The sequence below is a fragment of the Notothenia rossii genome (genome assembly GCF_949606895.1).
Source record: "Notothenia rossii genome assembly, chromosome: 10".
Classification (NCBI taxonomy): Eukaryota; Metazoa; Chordata; class Actinopteri; order Perciformes; family Nototheniidae; genus Notothenia; species Notothenia rossii.
In genome coordinates, this window is record NC_136908.1 from 54693699 (window position 1) to 54717983 (window position 24285).

At 44.9% G+C, this 24285-nt stretch overlaps 3 protein-coding genes across 4 annotated transcripts; 2 read left to right on the plus strand and 1 right to left on the minus strand.

The window, feature by feature from the left end:
* Positions 1-1249: 1249 nt before the first annotated feature.
* irak3 (interleukin-1 receptor-associated kinase 3) lies at positions 1250-10158 on the plus strand. The gene is made up of 12 exons (XM_079656379.1): positions 1250-1580; positions 2361-2549; positions 3559-3626; positions 4104-4253; positions 4353-4417; positions 4497-4611; positions 5123-5241; positions 5896-6094; positions 6273-6335; positions 6464-6631; positions 6900-7257; positions 9594-10158. Exons 1-12 carry the CDS (start codon positions 1478-1480, stop codon positions 9707-9709), a joined length of 1713 nt encoding a protein of 570 aa, XP_079512505.1. The 5' UTR covers positions 1250-1477; the 3' UTR covers positions 9710-10158.
* cdnf (cerebral dopamine neurotrophic factor) lies at positions 9966-18205 on the minus strand. The gene is made up of 4 exons (XM_079656380.1): positions 17863-18205; positions 11048-11175; positions 10791-10932; positions 9966-10707 (listed from the first exon to the last, which is right to left on the minus strand). The coding sequence occupies exons 1-4, from the start codon at positions 17933-17935 to the stop codon at positions 10541-10543; spliced, it is 510 nt and encodes a 169-aa protein (XP_079512506.1). The 5' UTR covers positions 17936-18205; the 3' UTR covers positions 9966-10540.
* On the plus strand, positions 15034-24112 carry hspa14 (heat shock protein 14). 2 transcript variants are annotated; one of them, XM_079656377.1, is made up of 15 exons: positions 15034-15531; positions 18342-18469; positions 18919-18999; positions 19226-19308; positions 19443-19491; positions 19690-19795; positions 19918-20008; positions 20099-20203; positions 20289-20450; positions 21084-21239; positions 21784-21886; positions 22746-22961; positions 23090-23254; positions 23812-23879; positions 23959-24112. In XM_079656377.1, exons 1-15 carry the CDS (start codon positions 15390-15392, stop codon positions 24035-24037), a joined length of 1734 nt encoding a protein of 577 aa, XP_079512503.1. In that variant the 5' UTR covers positions 15034-15389; the 3' UTR covers positions 24038-24112. The 2 variants fall into 2 exon arrangements, with proteins under 2 accessions (XP_079512503.1, XP_079512504.1); XM_079656378.1 differs by lacking the exon at positions 15034-15531 and adding an exon at positions 15874-16371.
* Positions 24113-24285: the final 173 nt, after the last annotated feature.

Below are 24285 nucleotides of genomic sequence, written 5' to 3' on the forward strand. Positions count from 1 at the left end.
CCATGGGAAAGTGAAAGTGACCAGAGAGGAGTGATGATTGGTTAACGCGGGGTAACATTTCAGAGTAAGCCAATCAGAGACAGAGTTGGGCGGGTCTTGCCTTATGGGGAAAATACACACACAAACACTTGCTAATGCTAACACACACACGCACACGGCAACGCTCACCACCAGCACACACACACACACACACACACACACACACACACACACACACACACACACACACACACACACACACACACACACACACACAATGGCAGATACAAGTATCAGCGAGAGCAGCAGCGCATTTGCAACTTGGAAATATAACTATTTTCAATTTGTGGGGATAAAGGACGCAAAAAATATTACGGTAAAATGTAAACTGTGTGCAGGACAGAAAGCATTGTCCACATCAAAAAACAGCAATGCCAATTTCCTGAAGCACCTAAGTAATGTAAGCTACATGGGGCTATACAACTAGTCGCCAAAGACCCCACCGTTTCAACCACCCGCAGTGACCCAGATGGAGGAACACCATCTAAACAGCCAAAAAACGACTTTTTTAAATCACCACATGTCACCCAGAGTCAACTAAATAGATTCATTGCCAGGTATGTTGTTCAGGACATGCCGCCCATCGCAACGGTCGAGTCTGTTGCCTTCAGAGAACTAGTCAGCAAAAAACAACACAAAACACTTGTATTTGTATTGTTATTATTTTTAAAGTAAAGTAACTTGTTACTAGTTACTTTTATAATTTAGTAACTAATAAAGTAACTAGTTTTTGAGAGCAGTAACTATAACTAACTAGTTACTTTTTAAAAGTAACTTGCCCAACACAATGACACACAATCTCTTCCTATAATACAATTTAATTAGTCAGTTATAGAGGACAAATCCATAACTGACATTAAACTAAAGTTAAAATACACAGAGAAATGTGTTTGTGCCTTTTTTATTTCGGGCATAATATACATATTAGGTCCTGTTTTTGCATGTGTACTTAAACTTACATTATAACAACAAAGTAAAACTCCTCTAGAGGCCGAATTAAGTATGTTTTCTTCTAAAAACACCAGGAAACTACAGGTTTTCGCTTTGTTAAAAGCACATACTATCAATTATGCCACGTGAGTGTAGAGTTATGTTCTTAAAATATTGCAAATATATAAATAAACAAATAATAAAATAGCCTAAAGTTTGTTGTAAACAATGATAATGGCAGTTTATGGCGGAATGTCGAATGGCAAAATGTGACGCAGCCTTTAACATTGTCTTTGATGTTGAAATGGTGTGTCCTTCCGACAATGCTCACTCGTAAATTTGTGCAACATTGCTTGAATCGTTTTTTTTTACTAAATAGTTTTGTTTTGAGTCTGCCTAATGACTCCTTTAGTTGTCTGCGTAACGGGGCGGAGGGAGTTTCCGTATTTGAGCAACCACAGTGAAGCCTCGCAGTGTGTCAGTGTCTCCTGTCTGTGCGGCTTTTCACATGGACCCCTCCACCTTCCTTTACGATGTCCCCCCGGCTATCATCGAAATGTTCTGTAGAATCATGGACAGCGGAGATGACAGGTTCGGGTGGCGTGTACTAGGTGAGGAACTACTTTTTCATGGTTAAAGTTTGGAGATACAGGTCTTCCGCAGCGGTAGCCACTAAGATAACAATTAACTCGTGGATTTTTGTAATTAACAGGAAACTTTCTCTGAATGTAACTTTTTATACTGTTGGATATGCAATGTCTATCACAAAAATACAGGGGTGGAAGATGTACTCTTATCTTGTTCAAGTAGAAGTACCAGAGTGTAGGAATACTCAAGGAAAAGCCTTGCATTGCAAATGTTCAAGGCTTCTCTCAAGTAAAAGTACAAAGGTAATAGCTTCAAACTGTACTAAAGTAGCTGAAGTAAAAGTACTCATTATGCAGATTGATCCATTTTAGAATAATATAAATGATATGTTTTGATTATGATTATTGATGCATTCATGTGCAGCTGGTAAATGTGGAGCAGCAGTACAAAGTAGCAACAAATTGAAATACATGTAAAGTACATGGTACTCGGGTAAATGTACGTAGTTACTTCACACCACTGCAAATATACGATCAATAAGAAATACAACAATCTATTTTGTTGAACAATGTTGACAAAGGAGCCGTTGTTTTTGTATTCTTTAAATAATAATGAGGAAGTTCAGAAATGCTAGGATTTGGTTGTTTTTCAATGTGGCATATTATTATACAATACTAAGAATTGTGTAATATGTAAAGATAAGAGGTGAATGAACCTGTATTCATATTTGTTATAAACACACAGTATTCCTCTGTGAGCTTGATTTGATATATTGTATGCCCATCCTCTTTGTGGGTCCCCAGCTGTCCAAATTGTCCCCAGCTTGTTAGAAGTCCGCATGTTGGAGCGAGCGGAGTTGGCGGGTCGGAGCCCCACCAGAGAGCTGCTGTGGTCCTGGGCTCAGGAGAATTCACGAGTGCAGGACCTTCTCAACCTGCTCAAAGACATGGGACATCTCAGGGCCCTGCAGCTCTTCACGAGTCAAGCTCAAGGTCAGTTACAAACAATTAAAGGCACATTTTATTTACTTACTTATCTGCTTATAGCACATTGAGAAAATGCTGGTACTCAATTGAGCAGATTGTGTTTGCAATAGAAGTCTTGACAGAATTAACCGAGAGAGAGAGAGAGAGACACCTTGGACACTCATGTGCTTGGGAAACAAAAACAAACAGGGTTGAGAAGCAGTGGTTTTCAAATAGTTTACAGTATGGCCATCCGGACAAACATAAACTATAAGTGCTACACTTAATGGTACATTTATACTTGAGGAAAAAAAAAACTAAAACTTGGTGAAAAAATTAACTTAGCGTAGGTGATTATAAGGGGCTATTCTAGGAAAAGGTCTTTTCACCCTCTGTCTGAAACCAGAGGCCAGTCTGCTCTGATTGAATAGCTGGCCAGCTCTGATGTGATTGGTCAACCGCTTAGAGATATCCCACCCCTCAGCCTATCACATACCAGGTCTTGGAGCACTAGCCAATAGAAGTGCAAGTGTTACAAAGCGATGTTACTATGTTATGGAAGGAAACAAAGGAGTCTAATGGAGGTGTTTCTGGACCTGCGAGAGTGTGAGGGAGATAAACTCCTTTGCCTTTGGAGACCTTTTTTTACATGCACAAAAACCTAAATAACATACCACAGGAGAGGTAAACCCTGAAAAGCTCTATCTGTAGCCTTCTTAACTAGTGCAGGGCCAATGGGGCAGGTTACTACGTTACATCATAGGTTTCACTGCTTTATATTTCCAGTAGTTGTCGCAAATATTGTGGTGGCTTTTTTAAGCTTTCATTATTGTCAATGCAAAGATGTGTATCCCCAAGGGGAATGAATCAGTTTTTGAGGGAAGTAACATCGAAAAGGGGAAATGGAAAGCCCTTTCGCAGTTCCTCTTGGTGGTGCATGTGTTATATAAGCAAACCATAATATGGTTTGCTTATATAACGCAGTTATCAAGAAATAAATATTACATTTCCTATTTGGGCAATATGTCTATTTCAGAGTCGCCTTTGCCCAGCAGCAATCAACAAGCAGATTCCAAAGGGCCGATGTCAGCATCTAAAGATAAGGTAGAATTGTTTGTTCACTTGTTTAAATGGTAAATATAACCTTTTAACATGAAATTGTCTTTCCACAAGCTCCATAAGTTCTGTAAGCTGTCATAAATGTACTCTCTTTTAGCTACTTTGTTACCATATACCTATATATAACTATATATCTTGGTCATTTTAAGTGGTATTTGCTGTGTCTTTACCCGTTTAACTTCCATAGTCCTTTTGGTCAGAGATTTTTGTGGAAAATCCAGATCCATGTAAAAATGCCCCTGAACAGAAGCTCGACTGCAACAACAGCACTGTTGGAGCAAACAACAACTCCCATGATCCCACGCTACTTCACAAAGCCACCATCACTCTGTCTTTTGTTACGGTTTTAACTAAGAGACCCTGGTGGCAGAAAATTCCATGTTGTGCCTTTAAGCCTTCAGCCTGTATTACCTGTGAGAAATAAGAAAAGAAATGAAAAAATGTTGTATTTTCTCTTATAAGGGATCCTTCCCACGAGAGGCGACTTTCCAATACATCATAGAAGTAACCAAACATTTCCATCCTGACTTGAGAATTGCAGAGGGCCACTTCTCTGATATCTACAGAGCACACATGGGAGATCAAATGATCGCAGTGAAGCTTTTTAAACAGGTGATTATTGATTCTAACACTCTGACATCTTGGGAGATGTGCTTGCTTGCTGTTCAACTCATTCCGGCTTTCATGCATTCTTTATAAATCTTTCTTCAGGTAAAAATGCAGTCCTGGAAAAACCTCTGGGATGTCTTCAGAAAAGAAATGGAAACTCATCTTTTGTATGTAACAACTCTCAAATGACCTTCCTTTATTTATCTGATAGAGAGTTGTTTATTTTTATGAATTGATGTGTTACAGGTACCAACATCCAAACATCCTAGAATTGTTGTGCTGTGTTTCTAATGAGGACTGCTACTGTGTGCTCTATCCTTACCTCCCTAATGGATCACTCTTCCACAGATTACACCATAAGGTATGGGTTTTACTTATCAACATCTGTTGGCCTACTGCAGTATGTCCACAAGCAAGTGTGTTTCTGTCTGTAACAAAACCAGAGAAAAAAAGTTTCTAGGTAACAGTTTCACAATCAAAAGCAGGAAGTGAACATGTATCCCCGGGCGCTGTACAATAGCTGCTCCTAGTACTAGGATGGGTTAAATGCAGAGGCCAAATGTCACTGTGTGTGCTCTGTGCTCTGCATGTGTGACCATTAAAGAGGGTTTCATCCCTCCCAATTCTATTTTGTTTTCCTATTCTATCCATGGTTGCATTAAATGGTTATAAGCCTTACCTTACCTTAAACATTTATTGAACAGATTTTAAGATCAGCAGATGGATTAATTAGCATTTTAGCTTTTAAAATCATATCCCAGACTGCCTAAAAGAGGATTGAGACCCACAGAGTCTCAAACCACAGTTATTGTTAATTTACTTGAAAGCATATTTTTGTTTTATATTTAATATTGTGTATTGTCACTGTACAGGATGGAGAGCCCCCTCTGTCCTGGCAAGAGCGTCTCAACATCATTAAGGGAACTGCAAAGGCCTTGTATCACCTCCATACAGCCCCGCCCTGCCCGGTGATCTGCGGCAACATCTCCAGGTACACCTCCTGATCACTCAGCGCCTCCACATTCTGGCTGTCCTGTTCTCTTCAGAAAAGCATTGTCACTGTTATGTGCAACACTCAACCTGAACATTATATCATTTACAGGATGACCAATTGCTTCAAGCTTAGAAAGAAACAATCTGAAATGTTACGGCCATAATAGAGTGGTGCAGTGCTGACATCTTTTTTTAGATAGACCGAATAGATAGCATTGCAGGGACTTCAACACAAATCCAATGTTTTTTTTCGATTGGATTTTGGTATATTGCAGAAAATAAGATCTGTGGCTAACACACGTTCATGATACTTACATATTTTGTTCAGCAGGATAATCTTCACATATTAACACCCCTTTTACAATAGTTGAAGCCTAAATGCAATTTCCAAAAGTACATAGCTAACGTTATGCTATAAACAAACTACTGTACATGACAGTCGCATGGCTTCACGTCACCACGCCATGTTCGGCAAATCAATCTTTAGTCACGGTTTTTAAGATGATGTAAAGGCTCCTCGTATGGGTACCTTACCATCTTATTTTGTGACTTAGAACAATAGGTGAACATCTCCTAAGCTTGTATTAACTACAGATGTTATCTCAGTTATCTAACAAAGTTTACAAAATGTCCATATGGGTTTTCTGCACAGTGCAAACATACTTTTGGATGACGCCCTGCAGCCCAAGGTGTCTGACTTTGGGTTGGCCCGCCTCCGTCCTAATTCATCCAATCAGCTCTGTACCATCACTCTGGATACGAAGTCCCACAGCAACCTGGCATACCTTTCTGAGGACTACATCCGAGACGGCAAGCTCTCCTCTAGCTTGGATGTTTTCAGCTTTGGGATGGTGATTGTAACTAAATAATATAAGCTCAGCAAAACTTTCTCACCCTGTATGTAAATTAGGATGTCACATAGACATCCTTTGTTGTATCATCATATCTTTGTTGTGACTGTAGTGGACTATGATTTCTGATAGAAACATTAGGATTTATTGCTGTTAATTCTCGTTTGCATGCCTTCAGGTTATAATGGAAACCGTAACAGGAAGGAAGGTAAAAGAGGAATTACCTAAACAAAAGCCACTGGTGAGTCACTGAAGGTAGAATAGAAAGTTCATAGAGTTCTTTAGCGCTCCAAATCCAGGTTGATGTCTTACAATAGTCACTATTTGCAGTATGCAGTAACCTTGTGCTCTCTGTGTCTGCTATGTCAGAGAGAGCTGCTAGTAACGGAGGTGGAGCACAGCGGTGGTGTCGACTCTTGCCTACAGTTTTTGGATGTGGCGGCAGGTCGATGGCCCACTGACATCGCCCTCGGCCTGCTGAGTCTGGCCCTGGACTGCACGGCGAGTCGACAGCGCAGCAGACCAAGCATGGAGACTGTGAGTAATCAAGGATCAATCTTTGCTTTAGGAATGTTTCCTTGGTTTCTCTGTTTATTCTGAAACATTTGGGTATGGAAATTGCCATATTTCAAATATCAAGTAATCCCTGACAATGTTACTATAATCCAACTGAACATATTTCTAAATCTTAATAAAAACGATTTATTTTGTATAATCTGAGTACATAATCCCAACCCATTACTACCCAACCTTCATTTAGGGGAATGTGGATGAGATAAATACTATAAATCTTTACTGTCTTCAGGTTCTTTTGGCATTGAGCAAGCTACTTCCTCCACCTAGCTGCCCCCCTGCGGACCAACCCCAAAGCCTGGATGATGGAAACCCCCTTAAAACTGAGATGAGCCTTTTATCGTCCATACCTGTAGAGCACGATGAGCAGCTCAGCCTCCCTGGTACTCTAACACAGGAAGGGCCCAATGAATACAGCCAGTCGGAGGTGACGTATCTGAGCGACGTGGGGGGGGCTTCTGGTGAGGCGTCGGCTGACCTGTATAGCAGCTGGCCTGTACAGTGCAGCTGCCCTGCTGAGACAGGCGGTCTGCCCTGTGAAGACTGCAGGGCCAATGGCTTCACCCCCAACTACACTGACAGTCCTCAGAGTAAGTTTTGGTAAAATCCCACATTACAGATGCCGAATTTGTTACATTTTTGATAACCAAACGAACATATGATCAAATTTGATTATCTATAATGTTCTCAGAGGGGTAATTCTGCAATACCACGTGCTTCCTAATAGGCTTTCATTAGAAGTGGTCGGCAACCTCCTGGTGGAAAAAGTAAGGCCAATAGGGAAGTGCTTTAAACCTCCATTCTTGATATGGCCAGCAGAGAGAGATTCCATTAGTTGCAAATTAAGTTTGATTGAATAGAAGTCTATGAGAAGATTATGCTAAACTCACATTTTTCTGATAACTTTATGTCCTCTACGGCTAGTTGCAAGTATTCGTCATTACAGCTCGATGTTATTTTGTATATTATGATTCCATTTAGAATAAAATAAACAAAAATAAGCATTTGGTCATGGCTACTTTGTTATTGACAAATCACTAGGTCGCTACCACTGCGTTGCTACCACAGGTTGTTCAGCCAGCCTAACTAGTATCCAAAATGTTACCACGTGATGAGCCTTGCTCCTCCCCAGCCTGCACTCTCGTCCAAATATGGCCACTTCTGGTTCCAAAAGACCAAGATTGCAATGACAAAAATTACATACTTGAGGCCTTGAAAGCCTAGTCCAATAACCAATGGGTGATGTCGAGAGGATTGTGTTTACTTCCTTTATACATACCTTCTATGGGAAATTCCCAAAATACTTTACCTGGGTGTGACAGCCATCTTGCCAAGAACATTAAAAACAGCCTTGGATACATCTATGTATCTATGTAGAGTGGGGCAAAAAAGTATTTAGTCAGCCACCAATTGTGCAAGTTCTCCCACTTAAAAAGATGAGAGAGGCCTGTAGGTATACCTCAACTATGAGAGACAAAATGAGAAAAAAAAATCCAGAAAATCACATTGTCTGATTTTTAAAGAATTTATTTGGAAATTATTGTGGAAAATAAGTATTTGTATGTATTAATTGCACCTGTTTGAACTCGTTATCAGTATAAAAGACACCTGTCCACAACCTCAAACAGTCACACTCCAAACTCCACTATGGCCAAGACCAAAGAGCTGTCAAAGGACACCAGAAACAAAATTGTAGACCTGCATCAGGCTGGGAAGACTGAATCTGCAATAAGGTAAGCAGCTTGGTGTGCAGAAATCAACTGTGGGAGCAATTATTAGAAAATGGAAGACATACAAGACCACTGATAATCTCCCTCGATCTGGGGCTCCACGCAAGATCTCACCCCGTGGGGTCAAATTAATCACAAGAATGGTGAGCAAAAATCCCAGAGCCACACGGGGGGGCCTAATCAATGACCTGCAGAGAGCTGGGACCAAAGTAACAAAGGCTACCATCAGTAACACACTACGCCGCCAGGGACTCAAATCCTGCAGTGCCAGACGTGTCCCCCTGCTTAAGCCAGTACATGTCCAGGCCCGTCTGAAGTTTGCTAGAGAGCATTTAGATGATCCAGAAGAGGATTGGGAGAATGTCATATGGTCAGATGAAACCAAAATAGAACTTTTTGGTAAAAACTCAACTAGACGTGTTTGGAGGAGAAAGAATGCTGAGTTACATCCAAAGAACACCATACCTACTGTGAAACATGGGGGTGGAAACATCATGCTTTGGGGCTGTTTTTCTGCAAAGGGACCAGGACGACTGATCCGTGTAAAGGAAAGAATGAATGGGGCCATGTATCGTGAGATTTTGAGTGACAACCTGCTTCCATCAGCAAGGGCATTGAAGATGAAACGTGGCTGGGTCTTTCAGCATGACAATGATCCCAAACACACCGCCCGGGCAACGAAGGAGTGGCTTCGTGAGAAGCATTTCAAGGTCCTGGAGTGGCCTAGCCAGTCTCCAGATCTCAACCCTTATAGAAAATCTTTGGAGGGAGTTGAAAGTCTGTGTTGCCCAGCGACAGCCCCAAAACATCACTGCTCTAGAGGAGATCTGCATGGAGGAATGGGCCAAAATACAAGCAACAGTGTGTGAAAACCTTGTGAAGACTTACAGAAAACGTTTGACCTCTGTCATTGCCAACAAAGGGTATATAACAAAGTATTGAGATGAACGTTTGTTATTGACCAAATACTTATTTTCCACCATAATTTGCAAATAAATTCTTTAAAAATCAGACAATGGGATTTTCTGGATTTATTTTCTCATTTTGTCTCTCATAGTTGGGGTATACCTAGGATGAAAATGACAGGCCTCTCATCTTTTTAAGTGGGAGAACTTGCACAATTGGTGGCTGACTAAATACTTTTTTGCCCCGCAGTATGTATTAAAACTAATCCGTGGCTTTGTTGTTTGTTTCAGGTAACTCTACTGCAGTGGAAACCCCAGCCAAGGAGAGACTGAGGAACAAACTGAGTCTCTATAACAAGGGGCTAATTCACTCAGAGGAACTGTTCTCTGAAACAGGACTGCAGTAAAGAGAGGACTTCCTTTTACATGTCTGATAGCAGCCTGGCTGCCGTCGTAAAATCGATCATGCCAAGCCAATTCAACACCAGTAGGAACACCATCAACATCATATCCAAAGATTTCGTTTTTTGGCTTTTCATTGTAAGTGAATCTCTGGGAGAATGTAGTTAACAGTGGATAGCTGACTTTCTAATTGACAGTCAGTTCAATTCTGTAGTCAGAACCCTTTATGGTGAGTGATATCTGCAATAAACGACGACATGATACTTGTATTATAAAAAAATATTATTTATTATGTTTTTTTTGTCATTGAATCAGTTTGAAATCTTATGGAAAAACATAGACCTAATCAGCTATCATTGCAATAGAAGTGAGGAAAATGTTACATTAGGAGTTTGAGAAATGAATAAGTCAATGTGATGTGTGGGACGTGAAATAAACAGTTTAACAAAACACATTTTAATGTATGCAAGTGATTGTTGTCAAAAGAAACAACTAGAGCATTTTTTTACCAACCATTTACATAAACGTGAACTTCCTGTTTAGATATTCAATTGAACTTTTCGTCAGATAGCTTCTTTTCATAGACTGCATTTTTTTATCACACTTGAAACGTTTTTGGGAACATCTGATGGGCAGTATTTTATGAAACTCTTTCTACCATGCTGCTATTGCTGTGGCTGCTATTACTCAGGTACATATCAGCACAAAAAGATGTATGCCTCCTCTATTATTGTTAAAATACAAATTAAGTCATTTGGTGGCACAAATTAATAAATCATGCACTTAAATTCGATTTTTCTGATATTTTGGAAAGGAGCAGAAGAAAAAAATGATATTCATAGTTCCGTAGCATGCAGCAGTGCTTTCTCCTGGATGAGGCTGATAAACTCGTGTTTCTCCAGACAGCCTCGACACTCTTCTCCCCACGAAGCTAAAATGTTCCTCAGCTCCAAGACTTTCATTATTTTCAGCCCTTCGCTGCTCAGATCCTTCACTTGAGGGTCTGCTGACACAGGAACATGCTTTATATTGTGCCAACACACAAGTGAATGGTAAGTGTTTGTTATGCATTTGATAACACTTTACCATATCTGAGCTCACAGATCTGCATGTCTGTGCTACTGAGGCGCTGGCAGATCTTCTCAACGGGGACATGAGAGGCCAGAGGTCGAGACACCGATGCTGTGACACGGGTTGCTGCATCAATAGTGGCTCCTAGATAGTAACACTGGGACACGACAGCACATAAACACACGTTTGATCAGCCAAGTACCCTCAGAAATAGGTTTATATTGATCAATTCTGCAGCTCACATGGGAGTCTGTGCATGTGTGTGTTCTCACCAGCCTCGCCTCCTTGCCCTGGGCGACAGTGCAGGCCTGGATCAGCTCTTCCTCCACCAGGGGAGGAGTGAGTTCTCTGTGGGCCAACGTTAGACTGCCATATAGTCTGGAAAGAAAGTCCACACACACTGCACACCAGTTCATTGTTATTGTGGGGTGAGCGTGCTGCTAATCGATTCTGATTATTTGTGGACAAAAAAACATTTAGCTCTATATTTATACTTATGTACTGTAAATTGGAACTAATGTATTGTGAGTGTTTCAATTGAGGGGAAACACTACAGACAAACTGCACGTTTGTTTTTTACATACCGGTACATTTTTGAGAGTTTGAGAGATTGGTGCTTCCATATACAGTCTACTTTCAGACTAGGGGTAAATAAATAATCCAAAATACACATTCAGGTGTTTATTTTGCTAACTTTGACAATGTATATCTGTACATAGCTACTATTTTTATATTGGTAGTGATATACAAAAAGATATTCAAAATCCCCTCTGTAAAATCCTGACCCTTCCCTGACTCTAATATTTCAACAACACGCATTTTTCATCTGACATAATGAAATGTTAAAATGTCTGATATGTGCAATTTCGCACATACTTACGGAGCCCCTAAAGGTTCATGGGATACACTTTCTCGTTCGCACGAGATACTTTCTTATGGTTACACATCGAACTGCCCGATTATTACGCCATATTATTAGTTTTATGAAGAAGATGTCCTGTCACACACACACACACACACACACACACACACACACACACACACACACACACACACACACACACACACACACACACACACACACACACACACACACACACACACACACACACACACACACACACACACACACACACACACACACACACACACACACACACACACACACACACACACACACACACACACACACACACACACACACACACACACACACACACACACACACACACACACACACACACACACACGTTACCTACTGTAACCCCAGCTTCTATGAGTAAATGGCGCAGCCCTCTAAGGCTAAAGCTATTGGGTAATCCCCCTGCGCCCCCGCGCAGCACTGAAACACTTGTAGTCCACGCCCACCCGCAAGGTGGGCCCCACCCTCGGGCCTCCTTCCGGTATAAATAGGAAGGTGGCCCGGCATCTGCTCCCATACAACATAACTTTTCTTCAGCTATTCGTAGAGCCAGTGGGGTCCCGCATTTAGAGGGCTGCGCCATTTACTCATAGAAGCTGGGGTTACAGTAGGTAACCTCAGTTCTATTTCGTATATGGCTTCGCCCTCTAAGGCTATCGCTATTGGGTTAAGGGCGAAGCATGATGTAGTCTGCGCCCCACTGGGTCCGCCCGGCACTAGAAGCACAGACATACCTGCTCAATAACACCCCCCTGCCTGATGTGCCATGCGTAATGGCTCATCACCGTACCTGGAACATAGCACAAGATGCCTATCTTCCCGACGGGGTGAAGGCTGGGAACAATACATACCGGCCGCTGTGAGAAAGTAGAGACGAAAGTCCCACCTCGTCCTGCGATCGGAGTGGGGGAACAGCAGCTCTCTGCGTGTCAGACAGGTAGGAGAGCGCCCAGCTGGATCCCTGACGTCACTCACTCTGACCAGGCACTCCGTACAAAGTGTGTCAGAAGAAAAAGGAACATCCCTCCTATAAGAGGGGAAAAGGGCCGCTCTCCGCGTGCCGAGAGGCACGAGAGAGGCGCACAGCTGGCTCCCTGACGTCACTCACTCCGACAGGACACCCAGTACAGGGTGTGTCAGAGAGGAATGGGAGACATCCCTCAAATAAAATTGAATAAACGAACAGGGGGAAGACCAAGATGCAGCCGTGCAAATATCTTCCACTCCACATTCCTCCGTGCAAAGCCGTGGAGGAGGAAATTCCTCTGGTGGAGTGCGCATTGACGTTCTCCGGGAGCTCCACCCCAGAGGAGACATGCCTGTGACACAGCCTCACACAACCTGTGTGACAGCCGCTGTGCAGACAGAGGTTGCCCGATCGAGCGCTCTCTATAGTGCACAAACAGGCGCTGAGAATGGCGCAAGGCAGCCGTGCGCGCCACTAGCAAGACAGCGCGCGCACAGGACAGAGGAGATTTAGAAAAATAGCGGGAGTAAAAACCGCACAAGACACTGTTCCTGGGATGACAGGAGTGTTTCTTGTATCCCATGGAACTGCTGGGGGGGAGAGGCTTCTCTGTGAAGTGCCGTAATGGTCTTTCATGGTGACGAGCCACGCCATCGCCGCCGCTGCCCGTGAGGCAAAAGGGCTGCGAGGGAGTTTCCACACGCTGCCTTTCACTCCGTCTCTCCTCATGAGGCGCGTACACGCCCAGGGGATGAGAGGTGTGTGCATACTGTCCACACGAGGCGTTATAACGGTGCTCGTGGTTATTATGACCGTGTGTAGGAGGCATATCTGGGACAGAGGAATGCCGCGAGTTCTGCAGTTTATAAACCAATAGGTTAAAACAGCAGGCTTCTGCAGCGAATGAAACACCTCTGGAGTGTCCCCCTGTTGGAAGAGACTCAGGGGGATCATCACGTGACCAGCTGACGCCAACGCCGAGCAGCTGCGTCACGGAGAGGGCTGTGTGGGTTGTGACACGCCGGAGGAGAGCTGTCAGTTCTTCCCCTCGCTGCCGCGAGAGTCGCGCTCTCATGCTGGCTGAGTTTAACTCCACTCCCAGATAAACGATTGTCTGAGAGGGAAGAGGACAGCTCTTCTTCCAATTTATTATGAAACCCAGGCTTTGACAGATGCGATACGAGATGTACCGTCTGTAAAGCGACTTCCTCCCTGGTGCGAGCCAGCAAATAGCAGGTCGTCCAGAGGAAACACACTCTCATCCCTCCTCTGTGTAGTGGCTCCAGCCTCTCTACACAAATGTGAGGAGCCAGGAAATATCCGAACGGCAGACGATTGTCTGGTCTGATATTCCCTGAATGGAAAACGCAGGAATTTCCTGTGTTTCGGGATGATGGGTACGTGGACGTATGCATCCTTCAGGTGGAAGTGAACCAGTCGTCCTGGTGAAAACATTCCAGCACCTGTTTGATCGTCAGCATGTGGAATACTGACAGATCGAGGATGTCTCATTCCCCCAGTCTTTTTCGGGATTAGAAAAATAACGGGAGTGAAAACCCCTGATTTTCCTCCCTTTGAGGAACCCTGGAAATATCCTCTTTCAACAGGAGTTCCAGCAGCTCGGATTGGAGCGCAAGACATAGCTTCTGGGAGGACAGGAGTGTTTCCTGTATCCCATTGAACTGTGGGGGGGGGGGGGGGGGGGGGGGGGGAGAGGCGAACTGCAGGACGTATCCGCTGCTGATCAGCCTGCTCATCCATCTGTCCATCAGACACACGCGCTGCCACTCTGAGAAACACTCTAAGAGCGGGCGCACATGCTCGAGATGTTCTGTGGTCGTCATGGCAACGAGCCACGCCAGGGACTCTCCACACGCTGAGTTTCACTCCGGCTCTCATCATGAGGCGTGTACACGCTCAGGGGATGAATGGAGGTGTGTGCAGTGCTGTCCACACGAGGCGTTATAACAGCGCTCATGGGTTTATTATGACCGTGTGTGGCGTATCTCGGACAGAGGAATGCCGCGAGCTCTGCAGGTTATTAACCGAGGTTAAAACCGGCAGGCTTCTGCAGCGAGCCCTGCTGTCTACTTAATCAACAGATTAGTGGCAGCCGGCTTAATTAGCGAGCTCTGCAGGTTATTAACCGATAGGTTAAAACCAGCAGGCTTCTTGCAGCGAGACCTGGCGCCGTGGCGCTGCGGGCGCTGCGGGCGCTGCCGCTGGGGGCACTCAGCCTGGAATACTGCTCAGTCCCCCGTTCTGGCTTCTCTGTGATGCCATTGCCCTCACCGCCACTGTGAGGCGAAAGGGCTGCTAGGAAGCCTCCACACGCTGCGTTTCACTCCGACTCTCATCATGAGGCGCGTACACGCTCAGGGCATGGATGGAGGTGTGTGCAGTGCTGCCCACATGAGGCGTTATAACGGCGCTCATGGGTTTATTAAGGCCGTGTGTACGAGGCGTATTTCGGACAGAGGAATGCCGCGAGCTCTGCAGGTTATTAACCGAGGTTAAAACGGGCAGGCTTCTGCAGCGAGCCCTGCTGGTAATCAACAGATTAGTGGCAGCCGGCTTAATTAGCGAGCTCTGCAGTTAATTAACCGATAGGTTAAAACCAGCAGGATTCTGCAGCGAGGCCTGGCGCCGTGGGCGCTTCCGCTGGGGGCACTCAGCCTGGAATACTGCTCATTCCCCCGTTCTGGCTTCTCTGTGATGTGCTGTAATGGTCGTCATGGTGACGATCCACGCCATTGCCCTCCCCGCCGCTGCCCGTGAGGCGAAAGGGCTGCGAGGAAACCTCCACACGCTGCGTTTCACTCCGGCTGTCATCATGAGGCGTGTACGCTCAGGGGATGAGTGGAGATGTGAGCAGTGCTGTCCCCATGAGGCATTAAACCGGCGCTCATGGATTATTATGACCGTGTGTAGGAGGCGTATCTCGGACAGGGGAATGCCGCGAGCTCTGCAGGTTTATTAACCGATAGGTTAAAACCAGCAGGCTTCTGCAGGGAGCCCTGCTGTCTACTTAATCAACAGATTAGTGGCAGCCGGCTTAATTATCGGCTCCGCTTCCTCGGAGACTCTCGCGGAGCAGACCAGGAGCGGGGGAGCTTCACTCCCCTTTGACTCGCCGCCGGGAGACCCTGTCTCTGGGGTGGCAGGGGAGCGGAGACGTGGGACAGAGCCCCTGCAGCCGCCGGGGCGGTTGCTGTGGGCGTCTCTCCGTTTGCGGCCTCCTGTAGCCGGCGTGGACGCCGCGGCTGCTGCGGGCGTTGGTGCCGCTGTGGCAGATCAGCCGACTGGAGCCAGCTGTACATGCTGGCGAATGCCGTCCACCTGTTCCGCGGCCGTCTTCATGGACTCCACCATGGCGTGGAACTGGGGTCCGAACAGCCCGTCCGGGCTGATTGGAATGTCCAGTAGCACTTTTCTGGCCGTCTCCGTAACAGACGCCGCCGCGCTGTGGTGATGGAGAGGGGGAAAGCATGTTCGGCCGCCAAGCTGGCACCCTGCTCCGACTCTGTCTCCCCCGTCCGGGGGAGAGGAGGGAGGGGAGAACCGAACGGTGAACCGTGGAGGGAGGCGGGGCATTGCCCTCGCCGCCGCTGCCCGTGAGGCGAAAGGGCTACGAGGAAACCTCCAAGCGCTGCGTTTCACTCCGGCTGTCATCATGAGGCGTGTACACGCTCAGGGGATGAGTGGAGGTGTGTGCACTGCTGTCCACATGAGGCGTTATACCGGCGCTCATGGGTTATGACCGTGTGTAGGAGGCGTATCTCGGACAGAGGAATGCCGCGAGCAGGCTTCTGCAGGGAGCCCTGCTGTCTACTTAATCAACAGATTAGTGGCAGCCGGCTTAATTACCGGCTCCGCTTCCTCGGAGGCTATCGCGGAGCCGACCAGGAGCGGGGGAGCCTCACTCCCATTTGACTCGCCGCCGGGAGACCCTGTCTCTGGGGTGGCGGGGGAGCGGAGACGTGGGACGGAGCCCCCGCAGCCGCCGGGGCGGTTGCTGTGGGCGTCTCTCCGCTTGCGGCCACCTGTGGCCGGCGTGGATGCCGCGGCTGCTGCGGGCGTTGGTGCCGATGTGGCAGCTCAGCCGACTGGAGCCAGCTGTATGCTGGCGAATGCCGTCCACCTGTTCCGCGGCCGTCTTCATGGACTCCACCATGGCGTGGAACTGGGTTCCGAACAGCCCGTCCGGGCTGATTGGAGCGTCCAGTAGCACTTTTCTGGCCGTCTCAGACACCGCCGCGCTGTGGTGACGGAGAGAGGGAAAGCATGTTCGGCCGCCAAGCTGGCACCCTGCTCCGACTCTGTCTCCCCCATCCGGGGGAGAGGAGGGAGGGGAGAACCGAACGGTGAACCGTGGAGGGAGGCGGGGCAGGAGTTGCTTCGGACTCCTGCCCGGCACTCTGCACCAGGGACACGAGGCCCCGTCCGCGGGCTCGTAAGCCTGGACGGGCCAATCCTCCTCCTCGGCCACAGCAGCAAGAGTATCCGCTCTCCGCTTCCTGTCGCCCGAGGGGAGATGAGCGCAGTGCATGCTACCTGCTGGTTTAGAGCCGCGTACGCGTGCTCTGACCCCCGGCAGGATTCGCATACTGCTTTTATCTCTGCAGGTCATAACTCATTATGAACCCAGAGCCACATGAGGGACAACCACGGACGCAGTTGTTGCTCATGATGATTCTCAATTGCTGTGCTTCAGTAACTGTGCTGGTTTGCTGAAAAAAAGAGGGAGCAGATTGCCGGGCCACCTTCCTATTTATACCGGAAGTAGGCCCGAGGGTGGGGCCCAACTTGCGGGTTGGCGTGGACTACAAGTGTTTCAGTGCTGCGCGGGGGCGCAGGGGGATTACCCAATAGCGATAGCCTTAGAGGGCGAAGCCATATACGAAATAGAACACACACACACACACACACACACACACACACACACACACACACACACACACACACAGTTAAGGCGGTGCGTAAAAGACGCGCAGCAGATAATGTCAGTCACTGCATGAATTGCGGTGACTCACGAGAAATATATTTGTATTTATTGCCCAATCTGTCCAGACATGCATGGCAGATAGACAGGGAGATGTTGACGTCTCAAAAAAGAACCTGTTGGTGATATCAGCACAGTGTAATACTGGTTAACCGTAGTCACACACATAACTTCTGCTCACACCATGCTGTCTAACCTTCACAGTTGCCTGCCGCAGAAAAAGTAAACCCTGTGAAAAACAGCAGACAGACGAAGGGTAGCATCGCCATGACAGCGTTTGAGTTATTATTAGCTTCATGGCGTCCGAGTCAACAGCCCTCTCTCGGCTGAACTGCAGCACCAGAGAAACCGGGACTGACGTCATCACATTGTCTTAAACTGGACTAAAATATGATATTTACAGATAATACCAACAGTAAAACTTCCTATAAACTGAAAAATAATCCTATAATAATGCATGCTACGGTTGCTACCTCAAGAGCCATTAAACCGTACACTTGTATATTGCCATGTATATTTCTAGAATTTGGGCCCACAATAGGCTACTTGATATGCATTGACCTCAGGGACATTAAAAAAAAGAAACAAACAGTTTAATTTATAAGCTAGTTATTATTTAAATTGTCTATGGGTTTTAAACTTCTTCTTAAAGTTATACGCTTTTGTTTTGAAAAGGTTCTGCCGGAAGTGGTTCCTTTAGAAGTGGAACACGAGCCGGCGCATACGCGTGTTGCACATCTTCCAACATGGCTGCCATTGGAGTTCACTTCGGATATACCTGCGCTTGTGTTGCGATATTTAAGGTGAGTTACGCTCAGTTTAACCTTACCGACCTCTCCCACGCTGTCCTTCCTTCTCTGGTTCACAAAATAGTGACAAACTTCATCACAACTCTACATTTCAACTGAAATAGCACTGGTTGTTAACATGCTAACACTTTACATACACACGCGATGAATGAAGTCATTCCATGCCTTATAAAGTTAGTCTAAAAAAACACAGTTTTAGACATCTGGGAGAATATCCAAAGTCCTTAAATAGTTTCCCCCTCAATAGTAAAACTGAAAAGGCCTTCCTTAAATATAGTCACGGTCCTGGTACCCCTCCAGTACCCGCCCCAAGGCCTCCATAAAGACACATTTAGTTGTATGTACTGTACAATGGGGGGGAAGATACATTTTTCTTAAGGTCCATTTATAGTCTTTTAGCTAAAAATACATTTTTGAGACACTGATGAGCGTGTGTTTCTTAGGATGGGCGTGCTGATGTGGTGGCTAATGATGCAGGAGACAGAGTGACTCCAGCTGTGGTGGGCTACAGAGAGACTGAGCAGGTAAAACATATATTATCTTCAATTTACGTCACTATTATACAGTTCATAGTGTTTATGTAATCATTGTTGAACTGTTGTGCTCTTTTCAGTATGGCTTTCCTCGACTAAAGAAATTGTAGTTGACTAACACATTACCAGATTATTATTGTTATTACAGTGTGGATTGTAGGTCCTACACATTTTGACTTAAGTCGTAATCTTATTGCTCTGTTTTTATCTTCTGCAGATTGTAGGCATTGCAGCAAAGCAAGGACGGGTCCGCAACGCTGCCAACACAGTTGTCAAAGTGAAACAAGTGCTGGGCAGAAGGTGACATTCTTATTGTGTCTTGTTTGCAAATATTAACTACAAGAAGCACATGAGTAGACAGTTATAGCTTTGAAAACGTGTAGAATATATAAAACAAAAAATAACATTCTCTTTCCCTGCCCCTTAATGGACAGCTTTGATGATCCAGAGACGCAAACTCACAAAACAGAGAACAAGTGTCAGGTGAGTTTTTTAACATATCCACCTAATGTTGTGTATGTAGATGCTTTTTCAAAACTTCTGAAAGGATTCATTTTGTTCATATGTATCCTTAAATCTTCAGCATGCTGGCTGGTTTTGTCTCTTTGTTTTACTTTTATAAAACATGTTTGGAGCCCACAAGACTGACAGTCCAAGTAAAGCAGTGATTTCTTTGTTCAGCTGGTCAACAGACAAGACAAGCCTCATTATGAGATCACAGCAGGAGATCGCCCAGTTTATGTGGTTCCACATGATGTCGCAAAACTCATCCTTCATAAAATGAAAGGTATTTTGTCGCAAACACACAGACACATGGCTCAAAGAGAAACAACAAGCTGTTTAATCATTTCTTCTTCTTCTTCTTCTTCTTCTTCTTCTTCTTCTTCTTCTTCTTCTTCTTCTTCACAGAAACGGCTCAGTCAGCTCTGGGCTCTGATGTCAACGAGGCGGTCATCACCGTGCCCTTCGAGTTTGCACATGCTCAGAAGCGTGCTTTGAGGTAGGCCAAAGGACATTTGACTACAACCGTACTGTTTAGTTGTGAGGGACCCTTTTTAATAAAGACCGCCACTGTGTTTGCTGTGTGCAGGGAGGCTGCTGAAGCTGCTGGCTTTCATGTTCTGAGGCTAATCCACGAGCCTGCTGCTGCTCTGTTGGCATATAACATTGGACAGGACTGTTCTGCTGGAAAGAGGTAGAGGACTTAATGGACTCTTTATGAACATAATGTATCCGTTCCAGTCGACTTGCCCTCACATTGTTCTGCACTGTGTTCACAGCCATGTCCTGGTGTATAAGCTGGGTGGGACGTCTCTGAGTGTGACAGTGCTGGAGGTCAACGGAGGAATGTTCCGGGTTCTGGACACCCTCACTGACCACAGCATCGGAGGAGAAAAGATCACTGAGGTTTTGGCTCAGCACCTGGCAGCCGAATTTAAACGGTAGCTACTGTGACTTCTGCTGCTCCTACTCTGTAACTTACTGTTTTCTAACATGCGTTACACATTTATATAGGGCTGCAACTAACAATCATTATTGTTGATTATTGTGTACTGATTCCAACTTAACTTGTGTTTTCATCAGATAATATCATATGAGAAATAGGTATGACTAAAATGACCCAATTATAGGCTTAGCAAGAGTATTGACTGAATTATTTAATATCATATGATCAATAAACACAACCTTTGATACATGATTAAGACAAAGACTAAATGGCAAAATTAGAAGAGAAAACAATGGCTCGAATTGACACTTAGAATAGTGAGCATTTTTGTCTAAAGAGTAAGATTAAGTGTAAATGCTGCCAAAGGAACGTTGACCACCTGATGGTTTAGTCTGCGCATCGTTGCAGCTTTACATTTATGTCATACTCTGCAAAAGCATCATTTTACAATGAGTTGCCGGTTTACCAGGTACAGCTGGGTAAAGCTTAAGCCGTCTCATACAACAGCCCTCTAATCAATCCTGCCTGGGTGTTGGTTTCCCTTTATAACCCAAGATCTGGTTTTGTCCCGTATATATGCCATGTTTATATTTGACTCTTGGTGTAATTTGTCTGTTGTGCACTGCAGCACCTTCAAGCACGATCTGAGCAACAATACCCGGGCGATGATGAAGCTGATGATTGGAGCAGACATGGCCAAGCACAATCTCTCCTCACTGAGCACAGCCAACTGCTTTGTGGACTCCCTGCACGACGGCATCGACTTTGAATGCAACATCTCGCGGTAAGCTGGGAACACAAAGCTGGTCGTAACATCGTACAACACATCATCATGCAGATGACAGAGACACCAAGGATGAAATACAAAACCTTACAGCAACCAAAGAGGCTGCCGATTTAGAGTGTACAATGAAGAATAATTTAAAAAAATGACATTTTACATAAAGTGCCAGCCTTTCTAAAACATATTTTGTCATTGTAACATTTCTGTTTACATTTAAATATTTTATGGTGGCCTTTTTTAAAGGACAAAACAAATACACGATTGAGAGCAGAGACATTTTAATCTGCTCGGAAATTAAGTTTTAATAAAAAAAGTTTAAAGAAAGAAAATGTACTTCAAAACAAGAAACTGCTGCATCTGAATCAATGTACCAGAAACAACTGATTAGTTAAAACATGCATCATGATATTTTCCTTCACGAGCAGATTTAGAGTTTAGCCAGATGTATTATAAGTAATATGTGTCAAAGGGAAATATGTGGACAAAGTCAGGGTGGATAAAAAGTCGTAACCAAGACGATAACCTCATTGTGGTGTTTTCTCAGAGCTCGATTTGAGCTGCTCTGCGCGTCACTCTTCAACAAGAGCATCCAGCCAATCAAAGCCCTGATGGAGAAGGTGGGACTCTCCAACAGCGACATTAACCAGGTACAGTGTGAGGGGAAGTCATTTGGGTTTTCATTGAGGAGCTGTGGTTTAAAAATCATCATACTGCATCCGAGTGGTGAAGGAAAGAGTCCTAACATCCAGGAGTAGGCGTTTTGGCTCTTTAGGTTCCATTGTTTCAAAGTCAGTGTGTTGGGTTTGATGCCTGAAATGAAGTCTATGGTTAACACACGTTTAGGGAGATGTAAACGTTGTCTCTACAAAATGAATAAAAAGACAAGTTTACTCCTTTTTAACGTTAGCTTTTTCTTCCTGGCTATCGCATTTACGCTTCAAACATCATTAAAGTGGTATTCACATGTGAAGATTATACTCCTTAACGAAACCTTTTAGTATCTCAGCTGTGTGTTTGCCACAGATCTTTTATTCTGCAATTTTCCAAAATCCAATGGAAACATCCCATTGGCTTTTAATCGAGTGAGCCCTTGCAATTCGGCCCGTCCACACAGCGGCGTTGGAAGCAGAGCGGAGCTTTCCTGGCGTTTCAGGCTGCAAAAGTTGAGCAATGTTCATGTGCGTCAGCCAATCAAATCATATTCCAGTACAAGCTCTAGCCAATCAAACCGCTGCTTGTGTGTCAGGGGCGGGAGATTCATGTGATTGGTTGTTGGTCGAGCTTCAGACACGCCCGCCGGCAAGCTTTTTCCAAAGCCGCTGTGTGGACGGGCCGTTACTCCCGGGTCGGCCCACAATACGTCTGCACTAGATCTCTCTATTATAGGAAGGGTGTGGATGAGAGTGATCCTTATTTTTTTAGTTAATAAATGTGACTTCAAACACATCAAATCATGAAATACCTCAGTAATAATTTTAGATAATATCATTTATAAATGTATTTCAGGTGGTTCTCTGCGGCGGCTCAGCCAGGATCCCTCGCCTCCAGCAGATGATCCGCGACATGTTTCCTGATGTGGAGATGCTCAACTCAGCGCCTCCCGATGAGGTCATCGCTGTGGGAGCGGCTCTGGAAGCGGGCTTACTAGTCGGCAAAGAAGGCCTCGCCCCCGAGGAAGAGACTGTCACAGTGGACGTTTCTGCCACTGATATTCTAGTGAAGGTACACTGTTCGATGAAAAACACACCATATGTAGGGTATATGAATAGATTTTTTTCTATAAACGTAAATCTCTAATTTCTATTTCTGTATCATACTCTATTCAACTAATCTCTGGCTTGATGTTGCAGGAGGTGGATGAATCCGGAGCGGAGGTGTTCACTGTTCTGCTCCCATCGGGCACTCCCCTCCCCGCCCGCAGACAACACGTCCTGACTGGAGGGGGGGAACTCTCCTCTGTGAGTCTGGAGATTTACCAGAGAAGTCTCAAGGAGCAGCCAGAAAAAATAGCAAAGGTACAAACGGCTCTAACACTATAGAATGTTAAAGGAGGAGTTTGAATAGTTTGAAGATGGGTTGTATGAGCTACGTATCCAAAGTCAGTGTATTGTCCACAGTACATGGTCGGCACGTATACCAGTGCAGAAGTGAAGTCTGCAGGAGCTATGATTTACATTGTGGTGTTTTGTTGGTGCTAACCTTGCCTATGCATTTAAATTGTTCATTTAAATATGCGCTATTTGTTTGTTTTTTTGTATATGTCTGAGAAATTGGGTATGGAATGCGAAGAGTGCCACTATTTTAAATAAAAAAATACACATTCTTAAGTCGACAATAGGAGTTTCTTTTGTTTAAAACTGCCTGTTTTTCACTTAAGAACGTGTTGGAATAGTGGCAAATTGTGACACTGTTTCGCATTTCAGTTATGTTAGCATGTTAGCATAGCATTGTTCAATCTTGTTTTTCTGTAGCCTAGTAAGCTAGTTGTTGTTCTTTGTTGCATACATTTTTTTTATGAGCAAAACGCTGAATGGAAATAAACAGTTTATCTTCTTGTGTGTACAATGTATAGATCGTCTTGAGGAACCTGCAGCCCAAAGAGGATAAACACGACATTGACACCGTGGTAACCATGAAAAGGTACCCACCCCTCCAGGATCACAGGTCACATGACGAGATAGTTTGTATGATATAATAATATGATTTGTGTTTGTTGCAGGGACGGCTCCGTCCATGTGTCCTGTGTAGAACAGAGCAGCGGGAGACCAGAGGTCGTCACCATAGCAGCCGCATCATGAAGCTGCTCACCAGCACACACTCAGTGCAATGAGTAGTTTTGTTTTTCTTACCTAATAAACATAATGAATCCCAAACTATATGCTCAGATTTATTACCTTTTGGATTTCTGTGGGAAAATTCCAGAACGTGCTCTTTTTCAGTTGAACTGTGGTCCCACTATGCTCACAGACACACACATGTCTAACAGAACATCTCAAATGAGAATAACTATTCAATTCTGCTCGTGAACCATTAAAAAAATATATAT